The sequence below is a fragment of the Pecten maximus genome, chromosome 15 (assembly GCF_902652985.1).
Source record: "Pecten maximus chromosome 15, xPecMax1.1, whole genome shotgun sequence".
Classification (NCBI taxonomy): Eukaryota; Metazoa; Mollusca; class Bivalvia; order Pectinida; family Pectinidae; genus Pecten; species Pecten maximus.
In genome coordinates, this window is record NC_047029.1 from 22503885 (window position 1) to 22516610 (window position 12726).

Consider the following 12726-nt stretch of genomic DNA (forward strand, 5'->3'; position numbering starts at 1 on the left):
AAGATATTGCCTCATGAACAGCCAATGTCATTTTTAGGCAGTGTCCTCGCAGTAGCTGTTGACTACCTCACTGAACATCTACAGCAATTGGGGTAAAATCTCGAAGGGCAAGTGAGCTTATACCATAGTGCAGTAATTAGTGTTCGAAAGTAAAGGTGATCTGATGGCCCGTTGCTATAGAAAACCTAGTTGTCTATGTAAAATTTCTGTTGGCTGGGAAAAGTTTGAGTTCTGACATACATTATGATTCATGCAAACAACATTCCTATATTTTCTGACAAACCATCATATGAAATCGGAGCTTACAATCAAGATGTTTTTTTACCGAGAACAGTGCATTATTGGATTCAAACATTTGAGCAAGTATGAACTGGAAGATGCAAGCGTTTTCATGACATATTTATACTACTTTCAACAATATGTGTTTACAAAATGGGTCTATGGAAAAATGACTTGGGCTATGGGATTTCAATTTTCTGTAGACTAATTGTCCAAGGAATTTTCATAATATACTTTCATACACTGGTAATTGTCCCGCTGGCCAACATCATCTTTTCCCTTTAACTAACTTCTCAATAATCAATAGGCCACGAGACCAGATATTGGGCCAGTTGCTTGCTAGGGTGAAGGGTTACTTAGTTTGCTCAAATGAATGACCTTGACCAACAATCAAGGCCACTGAGGTCAAATATGCTAAAATCTTTGAATTAATTTTGCTCAATAAGCAAGAGGCCCATAGACCATATATTGGGTCTGAACATGTAGCATGCTTGATTGTAGGCTACCAATTTTTTTTCAAATTGATGACCTTGACTTTTTTTTAATATTACAGGGGCCAAATGTATTAAAATCTTTAAAAGATCACTTTTTAATAACCAAGAGACCTGATATTCGACCTGTAGTATGCTGGAATGAAGGGGTACAACATACAGACTGTATATTTGAATAAAGAAATCCAGCCTATTACATGTACAACGTATTACATTTCAATAAGCTTAAGGTGGTAGTCAGTTTAGCATCTGAACAAATGACCTAGATCAACTTCAAAGTTGCATTAGAAGTAGGTGAACAATACAGGCCCATTTGGCCTCTTGTCTTGTTTTCCCTTCCATCAAAATGAGACAAATGACAAACAAAACAGTTTCACCAATAAACCAATTTATTGACACACATTGAACAAAAAAAAAACACAACATCATTTGATAATAGAATTAAAAAAAAAAACATGCAACTGTCATTTAATAAATCCTTATATTGTCTATGGAAATACTCTTGCATCCTTTGTAATAACTTTTTTTATCATTAGGCATATACATCCTGAACAAGGATGAGAATTAATGTAAATATCTTTATCAACGCTACTTACTACATAATACTGCTAGCATGGCAACAAAATATGAATTGGACCAAACCTTTGCACCTATCTAAAAATTAGTATAGAATCTTTTAATCCCAAAGAAATACCCAGTAATTTCCATTCACTAGTGAAAGGCAACGCAAACCAAATACTTTGGGCATGGGCAAGTTTTACCATTCTGATTAAATCAGGAGTTTTGAAAAAAAAAATCTAGGCATGCATACAGTTTACAATAATACTGATAGGTAATTATAATAAATAAACAAAAATAATATATATAACAAGTGAAAGAAAAATTACAAAGTGAATAAATATATATATATATATATCACAATACCATGATCGTGCACTGGTATAATGTTTTAATCACAGTAGGAATGTATCTGGCATGATAATGTAATAAATCTATGAAAACTATCCAGGTACTTGCTTTTAGAGATAGTAGTTTGCACTAAGAAAATCATTCCTTTTAAAACGTTGTGCCTATTCAGCTTAATACATACAACTTTTGAATTATAGTTCATGTACTAAAATTTCTAAAAAAAATCACCATTAAGACATTTTTACCATAATCGATAGCTTCTGAATAGGTATAGAATGTTTCCTTTAATTGGCTATTAAAATGAAAACAAAAAATTCCAATTTGAAATTTTGAAATTACTGTCCAAAAAGGCTGTTTTTCCTTCAAATTTTATGGATACATACAAAATTACTAGTGCAATATGGTTCCTTAGGATATTTTCATCAACAAATAAAATGGGTGTCCGTTCCGTGTAAATAATTTGTGCAGATAGGAAGAGTAGATTTTGTTAGCTAAAAAACATGCTCAAATCTGGATATGTGAACTTGATTTTATAATGAGATCACAAAACGTACATTTCAGCACAAAACGATGGAAATGATGATACATCGTGATACATGATTGCATTCCCGGATGTTAAAAAACATATCATTCATAAAATACAGAAAAATGAAAAAGCGAATTCGAAATCAAATCTTATCTGCATACAAATACTGATTTTATAGGTTCATTAAATGCAACTTCTAAAAGCATTCCAAAAAGAAATCCCATTTCATCATGAATTAAACAAAATCAAATACTTTGTGTAAACTATAGGTTCATTAGCTTATAAAATCATTCTCTGAAGAAATCCCAACTGTCATAATTAAACAAAAGTAAACGCTTTGTGTAAAATATCATTTTGGGGGCATTTTTTATTTATTTAGAAAATTTACCAAAAAACATGTGAGAGATAAAACATTAATAATTAGACAATATCCAAAAATAAAGACGACATCTGGTATTTCGTTTGATGTTCGCTGTATATAACCACTGTGAGATTGTTCCGTGATCACGTCCAGTTTTCCACCATAAGAATGTTGTTCCATAAGTTTTCAGTCTGCCCTCACCACTGCTTTTTGTAATCTATTGACTGTAAAAGAATCAATGAATATATGTGACAGAGACAGATCTTACCCAGATATCTTTACCAGACGTTGGCTCCACACCCTGTAGTTTTAAGAGATACAGATCTTGCAGCACATGCATATTTATCCAGCTATCTAGTCTAGTAATTATAATAAGGCCATCCAAATCTACTGACAGAATTATCAACAAATTCTTTTTAGGTGTTCCGGAATAAGCCAATATGTTTTGCTTCGGCTTACTGAAGGATAAATATGGTAAAGAAACTTTTGTTTACTGAAGGATGAATACGGTAAACGAAATTGGTTTTTTTTTTTTTTTTTTTATATGTGTATGACATTGAACATCCTTACAAGTCACAGCAGCTAGGGACAACTGAGGACAGGACATGTGGTAACAATAGCTCTTACATGATACATGCACAAGTGAACTGTACAGTCATAATGACTTGACATCACTTGATAAAATAATTCAAATTATCAGCAAACGATATACATGTACACTGTATTAATCGTTCACCATATAGTTTTATATATATTTATGGCATTCAAAATCTTAAACTTCATGAGTAAATATTTTTGAGATAGAAATCAGTGTAGTGGAGAGATACATTAAACAAATACATTATTATTTTTTTTTTTTTTACATTTTACTTCATTATACATTTCATAGAGTGTGACTTACATTGAGTCTATTGGGCAGTTTAGCAGAATAGTCTACAATTTGTTGTTGTCTCAAATCTTCTCGCCTTTGCCTACATATAAAAAAACAATGAATAAGCTGTATATACCTTTTAAACATTTGAAAACATAATTGAAAAAAAATTACAGCATGTTATATAGAGCCCAATTTAATATCCCCCACAAACACGTTTCACTGATGGTTGATTATGAGGTCAGGACCGCATAACTTAAGAAAAAAAGCTTGTTATCTCCAGCAAAATAATGTTCATTACATCTCAGCAACCAGCCAGCATAAGGAAGCATGACCTTTCAACCAAACAAGAGGTCATGACCTCACAAGAGCGCAATGGGTCATGACCTCACAAGAGAGCAATGGGTCATGACCTCTTTTATATGCAGAATGGCTGATCACAAAGGACTTCAAACTTATATTGCAATATAAAAAGGGAAAAGAAATTCAGTCATGACCTAAAAAACCTGTTTACCTAGTGTGTACAAATACAGTTGTAATAAAGCAAAGTGAATAAATCTGTAAAAGTTGATTATATAGACATGTATGCAATAACCTATATTTTTTTCTAAATTGATCAATTGACCTTGACCCTTTAGCCTGAAGTTGACTTGACCATTTAGCCTTGTGTGATGATAACCAAATTTAATCATTCTCGGAACAACTTATTGATGTTGTAAATTATATATGAATAGAATCTGATTTAAATCACAGACAAGGCGATTACCCCCTCCACCTTTACACTTTGTGTGTGGTGTGGAGGGGGTGTTTGGGGAGAAAGGAAGGGGGAAGGGAGTCCATAATAAGGGTCATGACCTCAATTAATGTGATAATGACTACTTACCTGTCTTTAGATAAAGGGTCATGACCTCAATAAATATGATAATGACTACTTACCTGTCTATAGATAAAGGGTCATGACCTCAATAAATATGATAATGACTACTTACCTGTCTATAGATAAAGGGTCATGACCTCAATAAATATGATAATGACTACTTACATGTCTTTAGATAAAGGGTCATGACCTCAATAAATATGATAATGACTACTTACCTGTCTGTAGATAAAGGGTCATGACCTATGCCAGGAGGACTGCCCAGCTTTCGGAGTTGCACCTCATTTTCATAAGAGCTCTGGTTGGGCTGCTGCATGAATTGACAGCCATCGAGTCCCTGATCGGCATTCTTCGTCATCATCATCTGTAAAATGAAGATAAACTATTCCATGAGACATTTATATTGTACTGTTAGTGTAAAACTTTCCTGAGATATTTTTATTGTATGTGAGACTACTTTATGAGATGGTAAATCTCAAAGCAACTTCAAACTATTTTGTAAGCAATATTGTAAGTACATGTATAACTGTTTCATAAAGACATTGAATGTAGAACTGTTTCAAAGTATTGTGTGTAAAACTACCTGCAACAAAATATATCTCAATCTCATCAGTATGTAACACATTTTCGTGAGATATGTCTTTAAGTGTACAACAAACTATATCATGTGACAATAATATTGAAAAAAAAAAAAAAAAAAAACAGTTTGTAAAATGTACAGTACCTGTAACACTCGCTATCATATACTTCAGCAGCAGGTCTGCTTGCCATACCTGGGCATTATAATAGAGTGACTTTTCTTGTTGGTTGATACTTTTATTAAATTATATATATATATGCATACATCATCTGTACTGGCCTGCCCTGGGGTGAGAGCCCAGCTAAGGACAATGTCCAGGAGCGACTCATGGTCAAATCCCTCTATGTGTAATTTTAGGTTCTAAATACCTATGGATACAATATTCCATGATATAGTAATCTAAACATGCCAATGAGAATAACAACATTCACGTTAGATAGTTTAGATGATACATGACAATGCCAGATTATCTAATGTCTACGTCAGCTTAACATAATCTGTATTGGTGTAATACATGTAAGGTCTAACCCCACTGTACAGACATATGGACAATAACCATGTGTTAGATAACCTTACTTCATGTCTGGTAAATGTTTGGTAGTCTATCTATACACGTCTAATACTATTTCATTTAAATAAACTAAGTTTCGGTACAGCATTATCATGTCCATTGTCAAAGTTATATTGTCAAAATTATTATTGATTGTAAATATTAAAAATCTGAATCATTACTCACACATGAACAATCAATTTATTTTCCAAAATCTAACTGAACAGGTCATCAGGGTGGTAAGATGACAAAATTTAAATCCCTCCAAAGTGATTTTTAATCAAAATTCTGTTTGAATTATTTTCTAAGATTATTTTATGTGTACAAATTACTTTATTATATGCAAATATACTAGACCTACCGTAAATATTCGCGTATAGTGCGCACTTTTTTTCAAAAATTGACAAGTGAAAAAGACCACTGCGCACTATACGCAAGTACAAGCCTTTTCCCAGTGAGAATGGATGTGATTTGACTGAGATTTGTGATCGTTTCCTTTCACAGCAGGATTGATTTAATACTTATATATAACATATATAAAGCATTAAGAAAGTAAGAGTTAACAAATAATCAAAGAAATGAATAGTTATTTTAATGTTTAATTTCTTGAAATTGTGTATTTATCAGCAATTACGTGGATTTATCTAAGTCGGTCGTGAGCCACATGTTCCGAACACATACGATCTCACTTGAGCATGTTCCCGTATTCAGGTCCAAAACGATGTATAACATCTCAATTAAAATCAAACAAAACTTGAAATGATATAGCAGTACTTAGTTATTTCATACTTCTAAATTAATCACCTTATAAATCCAGAATGTTGCCAGAAACTGATAATGTTCAACTTGTTTATTTACGGAAGCTGTAACAGCACGCATGCGCAATTAGGCTCGGGTAACACTAATGCCTTGATCTCGTGCGGCAGTCACTGACCAACTGGCCTTATAAAATACGATATGACTGTGAAAACTACCGGGTTACTCTTATTTATCGTCTGCACTGTAGATTTATCCATTACACATGTTAATTCATTGATATAAAAGTTGTGACCAGCACGACGACTGCAGGCTTGTTTCCGTACTGTATACAAAATGGCGGCCTGTGTTACATTACGTAGCAGTCAGCTTACTATTCAATCTTGTTATAATTGAGCTTAATTAGCTTTGTATGTTCGTGGAAAGATACCACAAGAGACCATACCTGCGTGAAAATCACAAGGTAATTGAGAGTAGGATTAATTATTTTGTTGATACAACAGCGTAGATGGGACCGCTACAATTTGCAAGCTGACTAGGCCTGTGGCGATATAATGTAAACAACCTGTCAATCCAATGTGTCAAATCTGACCGGTGATTCCAATTAAATGTGGTACATTGTAAATTAGCTTTCATAAGTTACAAATTCCTATCATCTTATGCTTTAAAATTCATCTACCGCTCAGTTGAAAATTGAAAATTGAAAAAAAAAAAAAAAAAAAAAAATTTGAAAATGAACCTCAAAAACGTACCTGCGCACTATACGCGAGTGCGCTACCTGCGCACTATACGCGAGTGCGCATTATACCCGAATATTTACGGTATGATTATTTTTCAAATTTTCTAATTTTGATGTTTACCGAGTATTTGTTTCGAATTCAAGGTATTTTTTTCTAATTTTCAAATGAAAAAAAAGTACTTTATATCTTCGGCATTTTTTTATCTTCTTTATCTTCTCCTTGCTAACAAGGTGTGAAATGACTGGATCTCAGTCAATCTCTACATGTGTAGATTTGGCAGTACATGTAGAATCCGCTGAATAGATCAGCACAAAAGTGCCAAGTTGAATGCCATGCAATACATTTATCTGTGACCCAGATCTCTTCTACCCAACTGGGCTATGTAAAATGTTATACCCACATTTAAATGATTAAGACATAAAGTACATCATGATATCATTGTGCTAAGAGACTGTGCTACTTAAAATCAAATCTGACATATATGTACATGTATACATAATGTATACCTAATTTGACTGATGTATTGAAGTGTGACATTGAGTAAAAAAAAATATGGAAAAAAAACCTGATGAGGAGCTGTTATTTAAGTTATGTTATTTTATTCATTTACTTTTTTATTTATTTTGTTGTTGTTGCTTATTTTGGGCCCAGAATAAATTAATATACACTGGATCTTTTTACTAATATCCCAAGTTTGATTCAGTTCAATTTTAAACAAAAATTGTACAAACATTTAAATATATCCATATTGAAGAAGGTAGAATATTAATGGAACTGAAATGACTATCATATTTTTTTTTTTTTTTTTTTGATTGTCAGATATGATTGATATTTTTCCCTTTACTATTCTTTCCAGAAAACAAACGGTGGGCCATACAGGCCCTAAAGATAACTTGTTAGGGTATTGTTTGTTAATTGAGAGTAATTTATGATGTAAAATGTTTTATACCTAGTATCAATACTATCATGGATCAGACAATATATTTTTCACCAAATCTGAAATCACATTTATTGAGGTTTAAAGAATCATTAAAAGACATTTAAATCACAATTGTTTTTACCAGAATTTATATGCATACATATGTACATATTGACATGAAACTGTTCAGAAGATCTTTAGTTTTTTTGCTTGATATTAATATACCATTTTTCTTCTGACATACAGTGTATTAATCGAACCTACACACTCATTTAAGCCCTTGAAAACTTAGCCATAGAGATGGTAACTTGTAACACTAGACTCTGTTTTAATTAAGAAGCTTAATTGTGTATATTCACCGACATATAAATTCTAAATATATACAAATTGGTATTAATAGTCTTACAGTCACTGATTAATTAATTAAGGTGAGGCAATAGACAATGCCCAATGTTTCTGGTGTCAAAAGGCAAAGATCAACTGTTTAGTCAGCTTAGTTTTTAAAAAATGAAGATATCTAATTACAGTATCTAATATTTCATTTGTCTATCTTTCATTTTAATCATTTACTGATGTTAAACTCACATAATACCAAAAACAAAGACCATGTATTGAAGAGTTAGAATATCTTATAAGACTTTTTTTATATCAATCACTTTAAAGTTGACGAAGACATGTAGCTTAATCAAATGACCTTTGACCTCTAGACAGGATTTAATTGATCCAAATCTATCTGATAACCATGATAAGATTTAAAAGATTTTAACCTTTATTGCAATGAAATTTTAGGTGTACATTTTTTTTCAATTCTGTACTCTAGTACCTGCATTAGGGTATGAAATTCATTCATATATTCCTTCATTAATAAAATAGTAATCTGTTTTTACTTTATCCCCCTTAACTCACTAGGCAAAGTAATATAATAAGAAAATATTTAAATATTTTGTTCAGTTAAAAACAATAACATAGATGACCATGAGAATGAGATCCAAAATTAACACTTCACAGATTAAACTTTAAGTGATAAAATTCTAAGCATTATTTGCACTCATTTAATTATCAGAATTTTATTCATTGCATTCTTTGTTTTGTTTGTTTTATTTTATTCCTAGTTCTACTTATTTCAAGTTCAAGTACACTGTACATGCTGAACTGGTAATTTAAACTAGGAATTTACACCCTCTAAATAGAAAGAAAAAATCATCAAGCAAACAAAAACAAAATAACAAAAAACTTTTGAAGCTCAATTAAAAGTGTTTTGTTTAAAAAAAAATAACCAATGTTGCAAGTTCTCATAAACTATTTTCAAAATGTAATCTTGGGTACAAACTATACAGACTCTTTAAAGCATACAAAATGTACATGTATGTATTGTTCTATTTTCTGTGTAGAGAAATAATTGTTTCCTTTTTTCACTCAAAAAAGACTACAGTTATTACTTTTTATAGTGGACTTCATAGTTTTAGAAGAAAAACATCATCATTTGGGCCTATTACTAATAATCGACAGCCATTATGTGTTCATTATCATGTACTTTCTACATGAAGGAGAACCTTTTACAAAATTACATTACATGTATATACATTACATAATATTATATTAACAAAAAGTCTATGTGGACAATATTCCTCCACTGCCTGTCGTCAAAATTATTAGCACATGAAGACCTTCAGCTACCTGTGGGGTGGCTTATCATATTTTCTAAAATTAGATACACTATTAAAATTTCATGTTCCTTTGGTATAATACAAAGGATATCTGTGTTGTAAAATTACACACATTATCAAATATTACATGTTCCTTTAGTATGATATAAACAATATTTTCCTTACAGCATGACTCCACCTAAACCATCTAACACCATCACCTCCAACTATTACACAGAACAGCAGAAAATGAGAAATTTTATTGAAACAGCAATGTCTATCTTTCAATGTATACCAAAAGCAAAAGCAAATTTCAAAGTCGGGAGAAATAAACAAAATCAACTATCAGAAAAATGAATTTATAGATAAATATACAATAGGTAGATACTCTCAGATTATATTTCTACTGTAACTACATTTTCGTACATTATAAAAGAATTAAACCTTTTAGACTTCAACAGTGCTTGTATAGAATTATCAAAATTCAAATTAAGCTTGTAGAAAAAACAGAACATATTTTTTCTGTTGATTTTACCAAAACCGATCAATAATAAGCCACCATAACCCAGAGCCATTTTCCGTACTGACATGACACGAGACATTTTTCCCGTAACCAACAACACTAACAATACTACATGAAACTATGTATACATTAAATTTACATGATTCACACATGACAGAATTTATAAGGTCTGATCAATTTCACCTAATGGGTTAAATGGAGAGAATGAAGCAGAAATATTCAGAAATAATGTACACTGGAGTGTAAATGTTAAACGATTCACACCTAGCTGGTTCTGTATGTTTGTAATGTTGGATTATAATAATATTGACAGTACTATATATGTTTAAAGCTCTTCACTCTTCAGGACTATATTTACACAATATTTATGTAGATTATATATCTGATGATTCTCCTCTTGATTGTATAATACACAGATTTTACATTTTTTTCTGATAACAATAATTTTGAAGGCTTTTTGACAACACAACTAATTCATCAATATGAATTATCTTAAACTAATGTGAAAGTATTATATGTGAAAATATTTTAATTCAAGTTTGACTGAAATGAATTTTTACTACTCCCCAATTGTGAGATTGACCAGACCTGATCACATTTAACTAACACTTTCATTGCAGGACAATTAACACTGCATATAGCAACACAATCTTACTAGGGTTGCCGTTGGCAAACGATCTAATATTGATGCTGAACGTTTCTGAAAATAAATTCAATATTAAAGATAATGTAACAATTTTCTGATAAGAGATTAAGATGATTTTTTTTCCTGTTATGTGATATAGGATTAGTATGCAGTAATTGATATGTCGTTCTCGACTACATTTTTTGTCATTGTTCACATGCTTTTGTATGACAATGTCAAGAACAGTGTTACAAAATAAAATTCCCTAAATCCCCTGAACATTAACAACGAAATAAAACTCCCTTAATCCCCTGAACATTTACAAAAATATTTTTTTAGCAATTGATGAAATAAGTCAATAGAGATAGATTTTAGATATAAAGTGGATTGGACAACAGGCTAAGCCTATACAGGTCCTTTCCGTACTTCCGTTATAAATATTTTAAGTAATTTTAGTGGTATAGTTGTATTTCTAATTATTTAACGATATAGTAAAATGGATTGCTTATTATCAATTAATGGAGGAAAAGAAAGATCATAGTTGAGAGGAAAGTTTTGCTTATGATAGAGAAGATAATTAATTTGTCTCATTATACTGCACCAAGGACCATTGTGTAGACATTGATAAGGTGTAAGGAAACTGAATTTCCATAGAACCTTCTGTTTACAACTGTTCTATATTTTAATCCAATATATATTTACATGTCCTTTTCATTAGTCACTCTTAATTCCAACTTTGCTAGTGACTGATTTTAATACTAAATAATAATTTTATATCATCCATGTCAATTTTGCAGGATTTTACCAAAATTACTTATTTCAGTTTACTTCTGCAACAGAACTGTTTTGATATCACAGACAACTCATTTCCAGATAATACTGTATTTAAAATATTTTTTCTTTATGAATTTATATCAATTTTATATAAAAATATTGTTTGGATAACAGGCAATATATCTATATAGGTGTATATTAATCTTCTCCATGTCCAATTATAAATGATGCATAATACTGAAAATTGTCATTTGGGTTCCTAGCATAAAAATTAAAAGAAACTAAACTGATTATGTCTAGGCCTACTGATATAACTGTAAATAAAGTTTAATATTATTGTACTACTAAAACTTATAATCAATAAACAAATCTAATGTCCGCATCATAATATTGTAAAAAATGACAATGATATTTTAAATAATAAATAAAACTGAACTGTAGAAATCGTTAAATCACTCATGAATAAAAAAGAAAAAAATATGACAAAGAAACATTGCAATGCAGTGAGAGTTTGTGCTCATGTAAATTATTTCTGTTTTACTCACTCGTAAATATGCATTTCTCCCGACGTGTATGTCTTTTCTCCTCGCCTCATTATGCTCGTTAATTCCTGAACACGCCATCCTAAACAGTAGCTCCTACAGCTCGAGTGAGCCCCCGTCCTGTATTTGCGAATTACTGAAAAAGTCAACAGCGAATGTCGAATTTTATTTGGCGGAAACGGATTGCAAGTTAAGAGATAGTGATCAAAATCTTGAAAATAGTTCAAAGTAGAGTCTCAGATGAAATGTGTATTAAATTTGTGTACGGAATTTTCGTTAACTACAAAATAATAATACAAACCTTCAGTATTGAATGAATTATTGAAGAAATTATCGATTCACTTCGGAGGCAAACCTTTCGTTGCCTAGCACGCGGAACTGGATGACCTATGACCTAAAACAAAACTACGTCTTTATTGCCTTCTCATTTAAAAGAGTTCCTAAACAGGGGAAATAATCACATATTTGAAAGCGCCAAATTTGAAACTCGTTAATGCATGTAGTTGTAACATTAAGCAAATCAATTCCTATATTAGTTATAGAAGTATTTATCTTGACATTGTATTATATATGGATTGATCTCTCTAAACCATGCAGACAAAGAATCTCACCAACAATTCCAGATTTCAATGAAATATATTTCCAAACAATTATTTTCTGCAATTATCAGTTTTTACAATTTTGCAGTGTGTGTGTGTGTGTGTGTGGTTTTTTTTTAACTCACAATCAGGTAAACACTCTTGTATGCTTTTATGTT

General features: G+C 31.3%; 1 protein-coding gene across 1 annotated transcript; it reads right to left on the reverse strand.

Moving 5' to 3' along the window:
* Positions 1–1141: 1141 nt before the first annotated feature.
* Positions 1142–12402, reverse strand: LOC117343519. Its single transcript, XM_033905898.1, has 5 exons — positions 12271–12402; positions 11973–12105; positions 4533–4678; positions 3468–3537; positions 1142–2790 (listed from the first exon to the last, which is right to left on the reverse strand). Exons 2-5 carry the CDS (start codon positions 12048–12050, stop codon positions 2764–2766), a joined length of 321 nt encoding a protein of 106 aa, XP_033761789.1. The 5' UTR covers positions 12051–12105; positions 12271–12402; the 3' UTR covers positions 1142–2763.
* Between the last annotated feature and the right edge of the window lie 324 nt (positions 12403–12726).